Source organism: Haliaeetus albicilla, chromosome 19, assembly GCF_947461875.1.
Source record: "Haliaeetus albicilla chromosome 19, bHalAlb1.1, whole genome shotgun sequence".
NCBI lineage: Eukaryota > Metazoa > Chordata > Aves > Accipitriformes > Accipitridae > Haliaeetus > Haliaeetus albicilla.
This window is the reverse complement of record NC_091501.1, coordinates 21446445-21465729: the sequence shown is the minus strand read 5'-3', so window position 1 is coordinate 21465729 and position 19285 is coordinate 21446445. Positions and strand designations below refer to the sequence as shown.

Genomic DNA, 19285 nt, shown 5'->3' with positions numbered 1-19285 from the left:
AAGGAGACCCAGGTGAGCCTCAGTGTGACTGAGTCACAGCAGCTGAGACTTGCAAACAAATGCCTCAGTACAGGAAACTTTGCCAGGTAGAAGACAGACATAGACAAACTATAGTGCTTGTTCTCCCAGGCAGGGATGGTGCCACCAGCACTTGCTCTCTGACAAATTCCCCCCACCTCTGGGTATTTGCAGTAGCCCTGTCCCTTCCATCGTGCTCTCGTGATCAATAGCAGTCAGGGATTTTTGTCCCATACCTGCAGCACAGAGAAAGGCGTTTTGGGTCTTCTCTTGTAGGGCACCTCCTGGCTGCAGATGGAGAATGAGTAGTTCAGATAGGGAAGGCAGGAAAGGAAGTCACCATGCCTCAGCAGGCCTGTCTGCTTCCAAGAAGAAGGGGCTAAACTTCCTCTTAGCATCTTGCTAACTGCCTCAGGGGATGATCCACTGTCCCCAGGTGTTCTCCACCCTGAGGTGTGACTAACCTTCACAAGCAGAGGTTTTATCACTGTGTCTCTCTCTCCTTGCAAAGGTGTCACAGCGATCCTATTATCACACAGATCGTGTGAATCTTCTGCCACGCTGCTCACAGTGACATTCACTCTGCCTGCAGGGAGCACAGGGGCACATTGCTGAGCACTTGCAGCAGACAGCTGTATACGCCAGCATGGCATCGGGACCAGACATGCAGACACAGGCAAATTCCACCCCTCTTCCCGCTAGCTGCCACACATCCCTCTGCTTAACCTCACCCAGCCTGGTGGCTGTCACGTTCCACACGAAGGTTTTTGCTTCGTTGGCGCAGAGGCAGCTGGTGAACTGACAGCCTGGACAGGCGTCCACCTTTAGTTCTGGAGTCTCTGTGAGGGTGGTGCGCACCTGAGTGTGGTGGGGTGTACAAGCACACATTGGCGTAGTGTTAGGAACAGGCAGTGCACAAAGGAGCAAATACCATGGGTCATGAAGTGTGAGGCTGTGCTTTGTGGCTCAGATGCCAGTATCTAGGGCTCCTGAGAAGATCATAGCTTGCCTTTGGGCTCAAGTTTTTGCTCTGACAGAGGCCATGTAATTGGGGGAATACTCACCTGGATACAGTCCTTGAGGTAGTTAAAGACAGTGGCTTTTAGGCTGAAAGTCTCTCCTTGGATCACAGAGTATGGCAGTGACAGATCCACAAAGAAAGGCTGGAAGACCCTAAGAGTAGTCAGAGGTGAGAACCCAAAGCCAATATCAGCAACACAGAAGGCGTTGGCATTCCATTCTGTGATGGTGTCAGGTACAGCAACTTGGAGAGACACTTGACCATTGTCCCTATAGCAGGAAGAGAAAGAGGAGAACTTGCTCAGAAGTAGTCAGAAGTCTCCAGGGGTGTGTCTGGGGAGGGCAGGTAGAGGCTGTTAGCAACCCAACAGAGACCAAATCCCAAATCCAGGTCTCTGGGAAAAGTGTCCGTGGTTTTGGCGTCTTCTTGTCGTCAGAGCGAGGTGCAGAATCACTGTGGCCAACCTGATTGTCTGCTGGAAAGCAAACAATACCTCAGAAAACAGCAGATGTAGCTACAGGTGAAATTAGTTCTTCATTCACATGCAATCTAACACAAATCGTAAATGGTTTGTGACACAGAACAAGGGTGGACAGGGTTAGTGTTTTAGTGAGAATCTGACACAGTGTGTGTATCTTTGGGGAACACAGCTTTAGGGAGATAGAGTCGGATGAGTTTAGCCTGAGGCTTAGTCTGACAGATCCAGCAAGTTTGGTCTGGATCCAGGGGCAGACAGCAGGCTCAAATGGAGTCACACTCTTTTACATAATCTGTGAAAGTGCTGGTGGAGAGCTTGCATTTTCTGTGAAAAGTGCAGAACACAGGGACAGCCAATAAAGCACAGAGATTTGAGCTTTTATCTGTGATTTGTAAATCAGGTTCATTGAACTGGACACAAGCTTTGTTCCTCTCATACACAAACAAGAAACACAGCAGGATGGAAGTCAGGCATCTGCACTAGAACTGGGAGGGAGGAGCCCCTTCAACCAAGAAGATGGACATGTCTGTTCCTTACCAACAACATTGTCTTTTCCAGAATACATCTTTTTCTCAAAGCCTGGTATCATACAGGAAACTGGTTTCTTGATTCTAGTATTGGTTAATATTTTCATGTGCAATTTCTGGGAAAAGAGTGAAGAGAGTAAATCAATGATAAATAAAAGGGAACAAGGAATGTTGAAAGTATCTCCTGATAGCAGGTATCGTAAGGGGGCTGGTGGTAGCTGAAACACTTTAAAATGCTGCTTGTTTGTACACATATGCATAAACTTACAGGCTTAAACTCTGGGCAGTGCATGAGGCATGGAAACTAGCTTCTGAGCAATACTGGGGCCAATTATTACTTCTCATAAAAGTAAATTTCAGCTAGATCTGTCCTTCATATGCCTGACCCTAACAATAAGCCAGAGTCAAACACCATATATCCCATGAAAAAACTTAAGAGAAAAAAATTCTAAGCTTTTAATCTCTGCACAATTTTAGAATGGAAAGATCTGACTGGCTGTTCACAGACAACTGTTCTCACACAAGTTAGTGCCAGTCCTGGCTTAGAAAACTGATGGGGAACTTGGTCACAACTTACTATGGATTCTGCTTTTGTCTGAATGACTCAGACTCTCAGGGCCTGTGCTTCACAAGGTGACAATATTGGACAGAATACATGCTCATGTGCATGGACTGAGAAGAAGACATCATCACACCAGAAGAACTCATTTGATCCTGTGAGCAATCCTTGCTTTCATTTAATGGTCTGCAAGTCACTGAGAGCTCCTCTACTTTCCTGAAGTGCCAAAACCCTTCATGGACATTATGGGCCCTCACCCTTTCTGCAGAGGCTGTACATGCCTGTGGACTTAGTCATATGTTACAGGACAGTCATCTGTTACAGGAGCACTAATAACTGAGGTACGGTGGGATCTCCTTTAACTATCATCCAACATAGTCTAGGAGTAAGCACCTAGAAGACAGCACAGTACCATGCCTTTGTGGGGAATCAAGGTCTGCATTTGTAAGGCAGAATTCTGTCAGTCTGAGAAGCCTAAGCAACTCAGACTCCATTTCGGGTTGTTTGCAGTGTGTTGTTACCATCTTCTCCTATTCTGAGGTCTTTTTACTTGCATATATTTCTTTAAACAGCATTCTGTCAGAAGGAGCGTTCTTGAGTTTCAGTTAGCAAACATCTTTTTCGGGCTATTGTGCCTGTTAGTAGACTAGCTTATTTTGCCATTTGCCTTAATAGTTAGCTATAAAGCCAACTTGTGAAGGCCTTCTTTTTATTAAAACTGCTTTGAGAAGAAGTAAGAAGAGACTCAATGAAACACAGAGTAAAGAAGTTTGTAAATAAAATAAGAGGCAACTAGTGATTGGTCAAAATATGGTGAGGTGCTCAGGTCTTATTGGCATATTCTTGCCACTCCCCCTTTGTAGGTATGGTAGCCTAAACTAAGTTTGTTAATTTTGACACTGTCTTGCTCTAATCAGATGGTTTGCACTATGCTTACTTATAAGTTTCACCTTTCCCCATAGTCCCCAAATGAGTGTGGCTACACTGAAGAACAAGGCACAGATTACTTGTAGCTATGAAAGTCAGGGCAGCCGAAGTTTGCTAAGAGTAAATTCTTGTAGGCATTCAGGATGGCATACTGGCAACCACTGGCTCAGGAAAAGTTTAGTGGAAGTGTAGACACTCACCTTAAACAGAATAAAGACATCAGCATCATTTTGGTACCATGGTGCTCCCATCCAAGTCTTTTTGCTGAGGCTGGGCTGCTGGGGCAGACAAGGGTACGCCTCAAAGTCTTCCAAGTGATAAGGGTACCCTCGTTGTCCAGTTGTAAAGCTGTCATCAAAGACATTCTCATACAGCTGCAATGGAAAAACAGAGGCCTTCATAAGGAACTGACCAACAAGCATGTGTGTGGGTCAAATATTTGGACCGTAGCCCTCTATTATACTTTGTAAAGCTTTACAGTTGAGGAAGTTGGCTTTGGCCCAGCTTATACTAAAGGACATGAAGCCCAAGGACTGCATGTAGGCAAGTAGCTTTTAGTCTGCAGACTTTCACCTCTGACAGTTCAAGCCTTTTAACTCTAGGGTGCAAGGTTAGGATAAAAATGCATGATTCAGTTTGAGCACAAGGCATTGGCACATCTGACTTCCGTATTTAATGTTACTACTTTATATACCTGTTAGTAGATGATGCAAGTGCTCTGCACTAGAACAGCATTCCTATAAAATGGAACACCAGATCACACTGTGGATCCCATCTACAGGTACAGCAAGTCCTCCTGGATTTGGTGAGGCTTCTTTGTAACAGTCTGACCTGCTATAACTTAATTTACAACTTTGCATGAGGCATATACATGTGTACATTGGTGTACATTGTGGAATTATGTTAGGATTTTCAATTCTTGCAGTGTTTTTGTTCTAAGTCTTAAATTCATTCTTCTGAAACACACAGCTGCTTTGAGGTGAGTTTCTTCAACCCTTCTAGATTCCCAGAATGTACCTGGGTGCTGACAAAATCCTGACCGCTTTTCACCAGCCACTGGGTGTGCTGGGTGCTGTCCCCTAGCTACTGTTCTCTAAAGAACTGCTCAGGTGCTCAGCCTGATCTGTCATATGGTTGTAATTCAGCAACGTTTGGGGCAGAGGGGCAGGAGGACTCTACTGGGGCAAAATTCCATTTCACATGTTTAGCCTCACTGCCTGGTGGAAGATGGAAGAGCAGAGAGACATGGTGGATGTGAGGAAAGCTGCTAAGCACTTGCCCTCCAAGCAGAAAGCACCAGCATCTCTTTGAAGCTGCTCTCCCCGCCTACCCCTCCGGTGCCGTGCAGCATCCACCACTCTTCAGGTAGAGGTCCACAGTGCAGGGCTGGTGCACAAGGAACGTGACTGCCACATTACTGCTCAGAAGAGGCCGAGGAGGGGGAACGGCAGGGCAGCCACCTAACACTGCAGCCATGTCCTGGGACGGACTATGGGCTTCCTCCTGCCAGTGCATGGAGACAGAAGGCAGGCAGATAGCAGGGGGTTGGTCACGGCAGGCTGCACTCACTGTGTCTGCTGTTAGGGTGTTGTTCTCCTTCAGAAGGACACTCTTGTCAACAGCTTGGATAGAGCACAAGGACCCCGGAGCAGCCTTGAGGTCCAGACTGACTTTTGAATCTGGGACTTCCTCCTTGGGTGAGAAGTCCAGTGCCACCTGCAAAACAAGACAGGGTCAGGGGGCTTAGCGTTGGAGAGTGGGACCCTGTGACTCTTAGACGTCTGGGCAGCAAATGGAAAGTCGGACAATAAGGTGGGGAAGGGGGCTGAGATGCTGAGACACTGAGACAGGCCCTCCTGGAAACCCATTGGGAAGGTTACAGGGGCTGCAGCGCATACAGCCCAGCCAGAATTCCCCTACCACCACACAGCCACCACCCGCTGATCCAGAGCTACCACAGGGAGCTAAGCAGGCAGGCGTCTCTTCTGTGTTAGGGAGAACATGGGGACAGTGTGTTCCCAAGCAAGGGGAATGGGGAGAGAAAATAGAGTTCAAGAGGGCCTGGTTTACTCCTTGGGAAAGGCTTGCCAGTCAGTGTTGGGGAGGGCAGGACTAGGAATTCAGGGAAGAAGGAGGTTACCTCTTTTGTTTCCCAGCCAAAAATGCTGGGCATCTGGTTTGGCATATATCCAGCTTATACCACTGGCCCTGAGGACCAAGAATCACAGCAGGCCAGAGCACATCAATGATGCTTTCGCACTCCTTGTGTTTCTACTCACCTTGTGCCTAAAGCACTTTTCTACTTGAAAGTCTTCCACGTCAGCCACCACCTCTCCATCCAAGAAGACTGCATACAGTAGAAGCTTGATGTCAGGCAGGAAGTCATTGCCAATAGTCAGCGTCAATGAGAAGGAGCCCTGCAGATCTGCACAAGATAGCAGCAAGGAAGAGAGGGAAAGCATTCATTTGAATCAGCTCATTGGGGTAGGACACACAATAAGAATCAAAAGAGGGAATTTAATAATTTCTACCTGCAGATAAGAACATCCCACACAGACACTGTCACAGATTAACAATAAACCTAGGATACTGGCCACCTCTTTGGCTCAAGTTTGGCAAAAATATTCCTCTTCCCTACTGCACCTTAGATAAACAGGCAAGCTACTCAAATTTTGTATCTTCTCCAATGGTACAAGCTAGTAGCGAAGTCATAATGTTGGGTATTAGATCAATCAGACAAGGCAGGAGAAGGACAGTCACCTAGAAGGACACTGAACTGATATGAGATTGTGTTGGTCTAATGAGGTGGACCACCACTAAGAACTCAGTTCAATGGCTCCCACCTGTGAATAAGAACACTTGCAGAGATTGTCACAGGAGAGTGGTCACAGTTTTCTGGGGTGTGTTATGAGGCACTGAACTTCATGCATTTCTACTCACTCTCATGCTGGATAATTGGCACCTGCTTCTCTCCACTGAAAAGGATCTTGCCTTTTGCTATCACCTGAAGAGCAAAGAGAAGAGCCATTCAAGGGCCTGAATTCTGACAGCATGAGGAGAGTGGGAAAAGAGCAAGAGAAGAGAGAAGGACGTCTGACAGATGTTGTCACAGAAGCTCCTCTGGCAGAACATGACCTAAAGAGTTCTGCAGCAGAGATGGCAATAGCATGGCTGGGAAGGGACTCGGATGCTGTTGGTTAGGCAATGAGAAGACATGGCCGCTTGCAAAGCCAGATATACATCTGCAGCTAAGAGCAGCTGCTCTTAAGCCCCAGTGAACTCTGATCTTCACATTACTAGGATACCTTACTTTTTGACCATACAAACGAGCCCAGTGCAGTAACCAAGATACCCATAACCTCTCAGCTAGGCTGTAGTCACATTCTTGCTTTGGACTCACTTTCTTGAAAGTGGACTTCATCAAAAAATTATTACATACTTCTGGAATACATCAAGGCCCTGTGCAATTTGAAGCTTTTTCCTCTAAATATACAGGCCCGGGGATGTCAGCTGCCCCAGAGATTGCCTCTTAGTTCACAGACAGATTGCCCCAGACACAGATGGAAGTCTGGGGCATACTTGCTGGGCAGAAACCAGGCTAGCCCTCCATTACCACCCATGTGAACATAATAAAAAGTAGGGTGAATGGCAGGCATCTATCACCCAAGCTTAGGTCCAGGCACTCTGAACAAAGCAAAGCAGCTGGGGGCTAGGAGCAGGTCCAGGAACTGGAAAACAGGAGGAGGTTTGGGCAGAACAGAACTTACAAACTGACTAATACTGGCCTGGGAGTAGCTTACACTTTCCTGTGAGTATCTATGTGCTGTGTGAAAAGGGTAGAATGCCAGGAAGCATAATCTTGCCCTGAGACTCAGCTGTCTGCTGCGCTTACCAAGTAGTAGAAATCAATGTGATCTGCTTCAGAGCTGAGTTTATTCCGGTCAAGGATATAATCCACTTGTACTTCCTGCTGTTGATCACAGGGCATCTCATCATCCCTGGCCTTGATCTCAAGGAAGCTGTTGCTCTCAGAGTAGAAAGGTTTCAGCCAGTGGAAGCTATCCTCAACTTTTGTGTAACTTTCTGAAGAATCTTGCTCATCGTCATTTCCAAGGTTGTAGGTACCCTTCAGAGCACAAAAACATGAGTTGGTAATCAGTATCAAGTGATACAAGGGAGCTTGTATACCTGCTGAAAACACTAAGTTATTACCTGAGCACACATCTGTATGCTTAAAATACTCTTTTGTTTAAATGTCATTTTAAAGTTTCTTATGAGACTTTCTCTTATGAAGTTTTAGCAAAAATCTAAGTCTAGGAGATTTGCCCACAATCTCATTTTTCCTCCTTTATCTTTCCATGGGGACACACCCCACACCAGACTTTAGCCCCAGCACAGCACCGCTGTTTTCATTTTATGTTTCTGGTCAGATGCCCTGAAGCACAACAGGCACCAAAACAGCTTTTGTACAGTGAAGCTCTACTTCTCTGCAGATAATTTAGGGCTCTGTGGACAATAGCTGTGGGCCTAGGAACAAGGACCCTGTCCCCCAGCTCCCTGAGGACAGAAACCTACCTCCTAGATTTCAGAACCTCTGATCGCCAAATCCTGCCCAACAAAATTAGGGAACCTCACCCTAGATAGACTGGGATCTCGGGGAAAAACATCTGGAACAACAGTTCCAGTCTCTGAGAAATGGATGGCAATAGGAGATTTTACTGCTTGGGCATGAATCCCACATCGGCTGCAGGAATGCAGGGAATGGGAAGATGGGTGTACTGCCAGGCTGGTAACAACGAGCTCCAGGTGTAGGATAAGAAGTTGTGAGGGGAAGAAACCAAGTACTTCAAGGTCTGGTGTTGAAAGGGAGGTCAAGAGCATCTACCTGCCCAGCTGAGCCTGGACAAGCTATAGGGCCAGAGCAGCCACAAGAAGTGGAGTTCAACAGAGACGGGTGTCAACTGCCAGTTCTGCTGAGCCACCTCCAACATGTCCCAGTGTGGAGAAAGGGGAGATTTCCTCCGAGGAAGTATTCAGATTAACAGATGTTTTCAGTGGAGTCAAAGGAAGATGAGGGGGATATAAAAGATTAGGATCGTGCTCCAGCTCAGGACAGCAGAGCACCTTTGGTGACCATTTGGCTGAACTGTTGCAGCACAGCCTCCGGCTTCCCTGAGGAGATGGCACTGGAGAGAAATTAAAGATGCTTCTACAGATATAGTCAAATGAGATCAGGAACCAGAGGGCTGTGCTCCAAAACCTCAAATTTCTTCCACTTTCTAGCCCTTTCCTCAGCCTACCTTCCTCTTTATCCTCCTTTTTCTGTGGCTGATGCTCACCTTCAGAGAAACCAGTGTGCTGTTCCAGCTGGTGGTATCCAGTGAGAAGTGAGCTTCCCCGTTCTCATCTGTGAGGAACGATAGATGTGTCTCCTCATCATTGATGTCAACTCTTAGGTAGACCGTTTCATTTCTGAGGGGAGAATTGTCACTGTGGCAGAACATCTGCAGAGAAGGGGAGGAAGATAAAACCCCATAGTGTCACACTCCAAGGCATGGCCAGTGGTTAATATTGTTTCTATCACTGGGCTTCCTCAGCCCTTCCAGCTTTTAGACAGTTGGAAGGATCCAAATAAAAGTGCAATAAATACACAAAACCAACAATGTCTAGCTTTGAGGATTAGAAATAAACGGTAGTGCAGCCAAATGAGACCCCTGTTTGGGGGGAAAAAAGGTAGTTTCCTCAGATCCTGGGCTTTTTCTTGGACAATGCTGCAGGATCTTTGATGATCAGAAACTGTCTTGTTTCCGGCAACTTAACTTTTGCTGTTCTTTGCCTTCCTTCACACTGGGGTTAGTACTGGCCCGGGTGAAAGTGTTTCTAGCCCCAATGGGAGAGCAGTCCTAGCATCACCCAGGGGACTTGAGTTAGAAATGACTGCCAGTGAACTGATATGCAAGGCTTTAGTGATTTCTGCCAAGTTACCATGAGCATTTGTCCGAAAGGAATGTTATTTCCCTGCCAATGCCACCCCCATCCCATATGCCTTTTATTGCACAGACCAGTTTCAGGAGCTACTCCTGGTGAAGCCTCCAGAGACTGCAGCTGGCCCCAGAATTCCTGTCCAGGGAATATACTAGGTTAGGATGGGGAGAAGAAATTGCTTCTACAGGAGGTTTTGCTCATAGTTGCTGGGTACCAGCACTTAGTTTCCTGGAGATTGTTACTTTCTACCAACAGAAGATTAGATCTATGATGTATTCTCAGCAGAGAAGGGATCTCTGGGTGTTACCTTTCCTGTGTATGGTAGTCCACGTTTGTAGAATGAATGGAGGTTGATAAATTCTATAGACTTCATTCTTGTTGCAATAGGAAGTTTAACTATTTCTATAGTCTTTGCTCCTGTGTGGAGAGATGAGAAATCTATTAAACCCTAGCAGTGCTCTTAGGGAAGCAGAAGACAAGAAGATGCTTCAACACTACCTACAACATCTATAACCTCTAAATTTAGGAGACAAAATACATTCTTCCAGGATATGATTCTGTCAACCTTTCTGGGCCCTCTGCTTCATGACATGATGCATTGTACCCTATAAGTACTTTTTTTCTCTTTATTGAAGATAAGGAGAAAGTAGAGGACTGTTTAGTTATAGACAGCTACACTGCAGATACCTAAAAGTGGCCTGAAGGACCCCACCCACAGTGTGACAGTTCAAACAACGGACACTTGCAGTTGCCAGAGCTAGGTGCACATTAACACTGATACTGAAAACCTACCTCCTTATAGTCAATAATGTGTCAGGCTAAAAGGGAGCAGAATGGCATTCCTCACAACAGGAGTGTGCATAAGCAGCCTTGCCTCAGGCTTAGGAAAAGAGAGGACAAGAGACTGTGGGTAGGGGCTACCTGTCAGGATGGCGCACTACAATTAGCAAGGACTGCAAGGACTTATTGCAGACTTTTCCATGGCTAGCCAGAGCTTTGCATCTGGCTGAGGAACACCTTGGTGTCCAGGCAATCACTAAAATGTTATATACATGCTAGTGGAGATGAGGGTTGGAGAAGATTAGGAAATCTGGTAATGATAGATGGAAGAGGTACTAGAATAGAGACTATCATCATGCCAGAGGACTTGGGAACCCACAAGTTACTTTTTCAAAAGGAATTCAACTGTCACAGAAAGGCCAAAACCAAAGGAGTTGCCTGCAAGGAAAAGAACGCTTCACATATTTTCCAGTACCTGTTCCATCTTCCACCATTTCTCCTACCACAATTATGCAGCTGTCAGTTTTCTTTAATTCCAGAGTCTCTGTCTTCACTGTAAAAGTAGTGCAGCCATTCTTGTTTGCCTGCAGAAAGAGAGATATGAACAGAGAGGAAGAGCATGGAGGAAGATGAACTGTTACATAGATGCTGGGCAATCCTAAAGAAGTATTTCCAAATACTTGTGGAACAGATGGAAGCTCAAAAACCTATAACTGCCAAAACCCATCAGGGATACCATAGCCAGAGAAGAAAATCAACATGCTTGGATTAAATAGTCACCAAAAAAGTGGCAGAAAAAAGTGCTTCAGGCAAATCACACAAGGGTCAATTATGTCACAAACTCAGGAGGCTGGATTAAGCCAAGATCCTGCAGCTGAAAGAGAATGAGTGTCTTTACCTGAGCTAAAGGTAACCTCCTCCCTGAAACTGTATGGCCCTGATGAATAAATCCTGACAGTGTGGCTTTCCAGTCATGACCATCTCTGTGACGTGGCCGTGTTAAACAAGGGCATCCAGCCAGTCCCAGATTGCAAGAGCTTTGCCAAGCATTAAGGCAGAGACTGGGTACAACCAGTCTGCCAGAGAGGGGAGGGGGACAAAGTGTTTCTAGTCGTGCCTGTTAAGTTCTCCACAGAACCTTGCAGGGCCTCTTACATGCCATCTGAGAGGGAGCTGGCATTCAGTTGGTGTTTTGCACAGCTAAGGCTGTACAGCATTCCAGCTGGAGATATTTTGCTACTGGGTGCATTTTAAAAGATGCAGAGATCCAGCTGGATTTTTATATTTTGGCTTGTTGCTGGCTGGTCTGACATTTAGAAATATTTTCTTGTGATTTTCAGGCTGAAAGAGCTGCCTCTGAAAGCCATGGGAAAAACCAAGTGTGGAGCTTAACCACAAATGTATAATGAACACAAATGTGCAGAAAGTGTAACTAGCACTGGACTTAATCTCAGACAGGACACTAGCAAGCTAAAGATGATCCATTAAGTGCACGGATACAGCAAGAAACAGGGTATTAAGCCACAGACCATCTGGTGTTCTGATAGCCTGTTTATCGGTGGGAGCTGTCACAGGACTGAATAGACCAGTGATCTGATTGCATACAATATGATACAGACCCTTGGGAAAGGCCCCAGGCATCATTACTTACACAGAGCTTACACCTTCTCCTGAAACACTGAGTCAGATATGGGCAGCTAGAGCAGTAATTCAAGCGACAGGGTCACAGGAAGAGGAATCAATGGTCTGATCGGGTCTAGCAATTGGGAAGACACCAGACTAAACATGTTGGTGCACATCAGAGGTGCACTGAGGCAGGTTAAGGGGACAGACATACATTTCCAGCAGGTTATATGTTCCACTCTCCTATTTGTTCACCTACCCAGCTGTTTTGCTTCTTCATCCCAGTAGAATTTGAGAAATTGTCTTCCAAGAACTGGGATAATGTGATAAAAGTAATACCTATTTTCCCTTGAACGGGCTTCCCATAGGTATACCTGTGTCAAAGGAGAGAAACATTCACCTGAAGACTGGCCGCTTCAGCAGAAATTCTGATCCAGGCCACCCCCCACCCTCACTGGGGGGAAGTGGAGCCTGGGAGAGCTTTGTACCTTGTTTGATCAGGAACTTCAACTCGTCCCTTAAGATCAGTTTACATCCCTCTCCACCCAGTATACCCAGCATCCTTAGTGTCCTTCAGCCTCACAGTAAATGACCAGGTGCAAGAAGGAGCCCGTTCCATAGAGTGATCTGGCTCCCGCAACCACAGGGTAATGCAAGAACATCATACTGGCAGGCCATTTCTTGGCTATGGGCAATCTGGAGGTGATTGTGGAGTCAAAGGCCAGAGATCACAACGGTATCATGTACTCACTTGCCACAGACCTTCAGCTGAAATTCCTCATCTGCTGTAGCAATAAATGGAGGGTGCTCAATCTCTATTTCAAATTTTTTCAGTACTGCATAGAAGAGAGGAAGATAAGGGTGGAGGAAGAAAAGCAATACTGAGTATGGACACGGACTGTAAGTTCTCTAATAGCTGCAGTCTAGATGGGGGGAAAGACAGTAATGTCCCCAGTCATTCATCACCATGCTGCAACAGGGGTTACTCCCTTCAGCCACATCACCCTCTATTTGCTGCTACAATTGCACATGGGACTGCTTTCTACTCCAGCTCCGTCAAGCATAAACATTTTAAATGGCACAGGGTTTTGTCCTTACCTACATCACTGTAACTGAATGGGACTAAGACATGATGTGGCTTCCTATTATAGCAGCTGACTGGAGTGGATAGTAAGCCTAGCTTAGAAAAGGGTGACAATGAGCAGCAGAAAGCGCTCATCACAGGGTCCAGCCACAGCTAGAACAAGATGTCAGACCACAGCCTCTCCTTTGTACCCTGCGCAGCTGCAGAACCTCCAGCCCAGCATGAGATGTGTGCACAGACCCATCTGTCCCTGTCCCCAGTCTGCTGTTCTCCCACAGCAAAAGGTCTAACAAACATGGCTGCATCGCCCTGCTTTCTTCTCCAGCTACCCACACTGCTTTTCCCTCACATCTCTTGTCCAAGTCTCACCAAATTTATCAACACTGAAGGTTTTTGAGCCATGTCTTGTTGCACTGAGATGGTATACTTCCCAAGGGGTGCTTCAGAGGCCAGGGGGAAAGATAGATCCACAATGCCATGTCTTGACTTTACATTCAACCACTCAGCAATATGGTTATATTCAGGATCCTATTTGGGAAAGGACGTGCAGAGGCACCAAGTCACACTGGGAGCATGGATACCTGGCAGGTCCAGCCATACTCGGGTACAAGAAAGCACTGCGAGGGCTTACCCTTGCCCCAGTAGAGAGGATGCCAGATCACCAGGTGAGATTCCTTCTCATCCCTCCAGTATCCTTTTACTGAACTTTTGAATTGCAAAGGCTCTCAAGAACAGTAAAGCTACTGGGAAGTGGTAACACCATAACACTGTGCGAAGGAGAAGCAGCTGTGCTGCATCTAGTGAGTGCTTAGCCTTGTGCTTTGTGCTCTGTGCAGACAAGGTGTTGGGCAAAGGTTCGTTACTGCGCTGCCTCTAGTTCAGCTATGTGCATCACAGAGGTGCTGGTTTGAATGAAGAACCCAGGCTGACTAGGTAGAAAAGACTTGAGCTGAACCTGAACCATAACCATAACCTTATGACGTTATGTTTGTGGAACAACTCTGTCCAGGAGTGAAAGGACACAGTAGAAGAGACACCCTTTGGTCAGTTCTTTGTCACTTACCTGCAGCCATATCTGGGAATACTGTAAAAACAAGAGAAACACAAGCTCAGTTTTGTACAGAGCAAAACAGCATCCATGTGAACCAGTACTAATAACACTGCCTGATGTGGGCCCCTGACCAGAAAGTTCTACCCCATCCAGACTCCACACTAGGTCTCCTCTTCCCTCTGTGCTAGCTTACACTGCAGTCTTTCTCCAAGGGACCAGTGGATGAGTGGTTTCCCTTCAAAGATCATTTGTTCTTATGGTTTAACAGGCATGAAGGGAGATGTCTTTTTCATGAGCCTCTCAATGTGTCTTATGCTGAGGCTCCTACTTCTAGAAAAGCACAAGGTGACACTCACCTCATTTTTAATGACCTTAAGGTCCTCATCGAGATTCACAATTCGAAATTTCACTGGGGATAGAAAGAAAAGGATAGTAAAGCATTCTGAATGCAACATGTCCTTGCACAAATCTGCTTCTCCTTTTCTGTGCTCCAGTATTCATGTCTCTCTGTTTACCTCAGGGGTATTCAGGTCTTTCCCCAAACAGCCCTCGCCAGCACCTCCCACCCCAGAGGACTTTGTCTGGGAGGTTGATATGCAGCTGCAGGCTGTGGAAACTCACTGCCTTTACATGGGAAGATTACAGTGATGTGTTAAACAGTGGGGTTGGTCTGTCTGCAGTCCGTTCATATTGTAAAGACTGTGGAATAACTCTCTATTTCTACAGCTCGGAACTGTCACTCTAGGCTTTACTGAAATATTAAGAACAGTCTTCAAAAAGCCAAGAGATTTTTCAGTGTCCTGAAGAGTCCTGGCGTTCCTTTTAGGTCTCACTAGAGATACTTCACCAAAACAACACCCAGAAGCAGCAGGCTGGGCATTTAGTGCAGCACAGCTCGGAGGGGAACACCCTGACTCATGCTGTTCCTGGAAACATCTGATAATAGAAGTCTGCTATCTTCCACCCCCAACAAGCGTAGCTTGCTGCACTTGGTGAAATCTTCCCCCTGGATGTGGCTGCTACCTTGACCCTTCCCTCCCCATTTCCATATGCCACCTTCTTGCCTTACCTGTTTCGCCAGGTTTGTATAAGCCCTTGTCTGTCTCTACCAGTATTACATTCTTCTGGGGCTTCACCAGAAACTTCTTGTGACCCTCAAAGAGCACATTGTCCCCACTGTGGATCAGGACATGCAGAAAAACCACCACCTCTGGCTGTCAGGTTAAAAAAAACCAAACCGCCTGAGACTACAAGTAGCTTGAGTCAACTGTCGTACCAAAATCTCCAACTTCCCTCTCCTCCCTTCCCCTCCTTTGATTTATCTCTCTCCTTGCCCTAGTCATAGTCTTCTCTGTGCTCCCCAGCTTCCTCATTCTCTTTTCTCTGCCTTTCTCCTTGTCATGTTTGCCTCTTTCCACTTTTCTTTCTCCCCTTTACTATCTTTCCCACCCTGCATCTCCAACATTAACATGGGTCAGACACAGGAGAGGCTGAAGCCCTCTAGTTTGTAAGAGGAGAGGCAGCCAAGAGAGGTTTCTTACGTGTGACGTGGAATCATCTCTTTTTCTGGGAATGAACTCTGGCACCTAGGTTGATTGATAGAAGGAAATGGAAAACAAATTTGTCAGAGACTTTGCATCTTATCCTAGATGTAATACATCATCTTACTGTTAAAAAATCCCCAAACTTCAGAGTCCAAATTCCACTGTATGACTCTGTCTCTAACCTGCTTGTCATTATAGGGGGAAGAAGCAGTCACTGCCTGTCTTTTTTTCATGAACCTAAGAGTGAACCAACCAACATGTTATTCTCCCTCTTCACATAAATGTGATTTTTATGAAACCAAGAAAAACTATAGGGAAGTCAGATCTGGAGCTGACCAAGACACTAATGGGAGACGAGATACTGATCAGGCAAAACCAGGACATCTCAGTATCAGAAGGACTCAGCTCACCAGGAGAAAGGTTCTTCTTGCTAACAGCAGACTTCCTTGGTTTTCCAAAGCCAGGACTTGCTCCCTCCTGAGGGCTGGCACCAAACACTTAGTTAATCATTGTCTTGTTGATGCAAGAACCAGAAGTGACTACAGCCCTTCCTTGAGTTCTGCTGAATCTGCAGGACGATCAGGGCATAGGCACAGCGACTTTGCACGGTGCTGAGGAAGACAGGGGCAGTTTGTAGAGCCTCAGCACCAGACACATCTCCACGGCTCTCCAGAAAAGCAACTGAAGGTCCTGTACTCATGCCCCAGCCTCAGTGTGTCTAGTTAAGCTAAGTAGAGCAGCAAAGTTGCAATGACAGGAACTTAAGCCACCCAAGAAATATGCAGACTGCCTAAGTGAAATTCAGTTCATTGTGGGTTCAGCGCCATCACCACCCACCACAGGTAAATTAAAGCAAGCTCAATGTCCATGCAAGCTGCAACTACACCTTGCAATATAGATGCAGCTTTAGAGCAGGATGGTCCTCTTGGAGCTGGAGGGGCAGGCTTCTGAGGAAGCGAGGATGAAAAGAATGTATTCCCAATGCATTGACTTGCACTATGATATAGAAGCATTTTTAGGGACTAAACACTGAGTAAACTGAAAGTCAGTGTTTTCCAACAGGCTTTAAGTAGGATGAAATGGACTGATACAGGTCAAAAGAACAGGGTTTTATCTACACAAGAAAGATTCCCTACTTTGCTAGGCTCCAGGACACTGCTGTATTTTGCCTGGCACTGGTAGGGAAATACACTTGACCTGCTTGCAACCCATGGCAAGGCAAAGGACAGTGTACGCAGAGAAGTGCTGGGCTCCTGTCTGAAGTGAAGGTGAGAGCATCCACTGCCAAATCAGCAGCCACAGCTACACTCACCTGGAAGGTGATGCACTGAAAAGTGCCTGGCTTCTCCACATCTTGTTCCACCAGTGTGTGATTCTGGGTTGCCTGCAAGGTGACGGCCAGGTGGACGGCCTCAGTCAGGGAGCTGAGGTGAATGTAGAGCTTCTCCTCTTGGGAATGGTGAATGACAGCAGGGAACACCACCATATAGTGACTAGAAGAGAGCAGGAGATGTTCAAAAACAATTCAGAGGCTGAGGTGGACAAGCCAGAATCCATCTCTGCTGCTTTCATGAAGAGGTAGACCAGGGGTCAGAAATGTCTAGAGGCCTGCAGTGAAGGAGCTATGGCGCAGCTCCCTTTCCATACCAGAAAGAAACAACATGCCCAGTTTGGAACTAGAGACCTCCTGATATCTGTCTGTCACCACCTTGTCACCAGCCAGGACACAGCTGCCCAGTGTACAATACTCCAATTGCAAGTACACAGAGCAAGGCTGTGTCAGGAATGAAGCTGAAGACTCAGTGACTGAGGCACCACCATTCAGCTCTGTGATGCTAAACACTGCAGCACCTCAGTACCACCCTTCAATGACAGTCCCTTCCACCAAGCCCCCCCGAAATCAAAAGGAGATAATCTCACGGTTCCAGGCTTGCTGCAGCTGCAACTGGGAATAGGGTCAGGGCTAAAAGGAGCACTGGTGCTCCCATTGCTTGGGCTGGGACAGACAGCTGACAAGATCCACACAGGAGGAGAGAACTGCCTCTACTGATGGGCTGGAGCAATCCTAAATACCCACCTCAGATGCTCCTAAGTCCAAAGAGTGGGGGAGTTGGTATATGGAGATAGTACCTCTTCCAGGCTAATGACGTTAGCTAATATTTACTTGCTTCCACCAACACCAGATTAAAGGCTGCACAGCACAGTTCTCCACCCATGTCTACATTCAGATGGTATTCCAGGCCATTGGGTGCCAAAGCACTGTGGGGAGATGTGGGGTGGGTGACCTCTAACCTAGGCTGAAGGGGACTTAGGAGAAAAACCTCATCTCAGCTGTGGCTGGTCTGCATCCTGGCTGTAGCACCCGATGAGAGCCAAAGCTGCACGTCAGCTACTGTCCTCAGCTTGTAAAAAGCATCCTCAGTACTCTCTCTGTGCATTATTAGTGATCTTCCCCTCATCCAGTATTTAATCAGAGCTTGGAGTAAAAACCTTTCAATTCACCTCCATTCCCTGCATCACTACCTCTGTCCACCCATCCATCCCAGCCTTGTCTGATCCTCCTGGGTACAGACCTTTTCCAGAGCTGCTCCTGCCACCCACTGCCAGCTCCTCTTGTAGCTCCATTGTAAGGCTTTTCCAAATAAAGCAAGATGCTTTAAATCCCCACATATTTTAGCAGATCTCTACTTTACGTGCCACACCCCACACCCCACCCCCCCCCCCCCCCCGCCAGATGTCTGGTCTTCTGCCACCTTCTTCCAGCCATAAGGTAGTTCTACACTGCCACCACCATCCATCTCCTCCTGACTCTTCTCGGGCACTGCAACTTTGTATTTCCTTTTCCTGGGTGGCAGCAGTAAAGTGAACAGGACTTGGATGTATTTGCCCTCTAGTTACAACCTCATTGGAAGGTGGATGTCCTCATCCTGCCCTGGCCCCAGCTGTGTTTTTGCAGAGCATAACCAAAGGTACACAATACAGAGTGAATTTGCCATCCACCCACTCTTTGCTCCTAGCTGAAGCAATCCCCTGGATTTACTTTGGCACAGTCCCCATATGTGTGCTTAGCATCCACTCTCTTAGTGCACCGTCCAATGTAACAGCAACACACTAGCCTTTAACCTAGCACTGACATTGCAGATTATCTGCAGGTTTAAAGCACTGTATGTCACTGATCTGGGAGCATATTTGATTCTCTGAAATCAACAGGGTTTTGAGTTCAAGCCTAAGCTAGTGGGACAAAAAACGATCTGAGTTCTGCCTGATTTTCAGAAACACTCCCCATGGCTTTGCATCTCTGAATGGTCATCAGGTTGGCTGCCTCTGAAGTTAAATGGGAACAGTCAGACAACAAAAAGATAATAACATGCTAAAGTTCTTCCCTTCTTCCAGGGAGGAATGGGGGCACTGGCAGAGCTATGTGTGAAACCCTGGGCTGGGCTGGCTGGAGGCTGCAGGGCAGGAGTGAAATTTCAATAAGAAGTAAATAATACATAAAAAAAAGGTTCTACGGAAGAAGAACAATCCTGAAGAAAAATCCACTGGCATCACAAAGAATGAATTTGTCCCAGGATGTTTCCGATGAAATCCCAGTAAAGACACCTTTCTAAAAATTGGGCCCCCGTACCAAATATAGTAACTGAGCACTCCTCCTGCCATCAGCTGTGGTGCATAAGGCAGAGCAAGT

The 19285-nt window shown here is 46.6% G+C and overlaps 1 protein-coding gene across 1 annotated transcript in view; it reads right to left on the bottom strand.

The window, feature by feature from the left end:
* The window catches only part of LOC104315719 (alpha-2-macroglobulin-like protein 1), a 30696-nt gene extending 13054 nt beyond the window's left edge, over positions 1–17642 (bottom strand). The window contains 24 exon segments of the mRNA XM_069806737.1: positions 255–306; positions 483–604; positions 750–876; positions 1083–1308; positions 1403–1514; positions 2055–2160; positions 3731–3904; positions 5100–5246; positions 5810–5955; positions 6471–6534; positions 7423–7656; positions 8870–9034; positions 9823–9932; positions 10771–10879; positions 12178–12292; positions 12670–12754; positions 13372–13398; positions 13401–13530; positions 14066–14086; positions 14410–14462; positions 15123–15267; positions 15595–15639; positions 16910–17090; positions 17518–17642. Of these exon segments, the coding sequence (XP_069662838.1) occupies positions 255–306; positions 483–604; positions 750–876; positions 1083–1308; positions 1403–1514; positions 2055–2160; positions 3731–3904; positions 5100–5246; positions 5810–5955; positions 6471–6534; positions 7423–7656; positions 8870–9034; positions 9823–9932; positions 10771–10879; positions 12178–12292; positions 12670–12754; positions 13372–13398; positions 13401–13530; positions 14066–14086; positions 14410–14462; positions 15123–15267; positions 15595–15639; positions 16910–17090; positions 17518–17585 (2764 nt within the window). The 5' untranslated portion in view covers positions 17586–17642.
* Positions 17643–19285: the final 1643 nt, after the last annotated feature.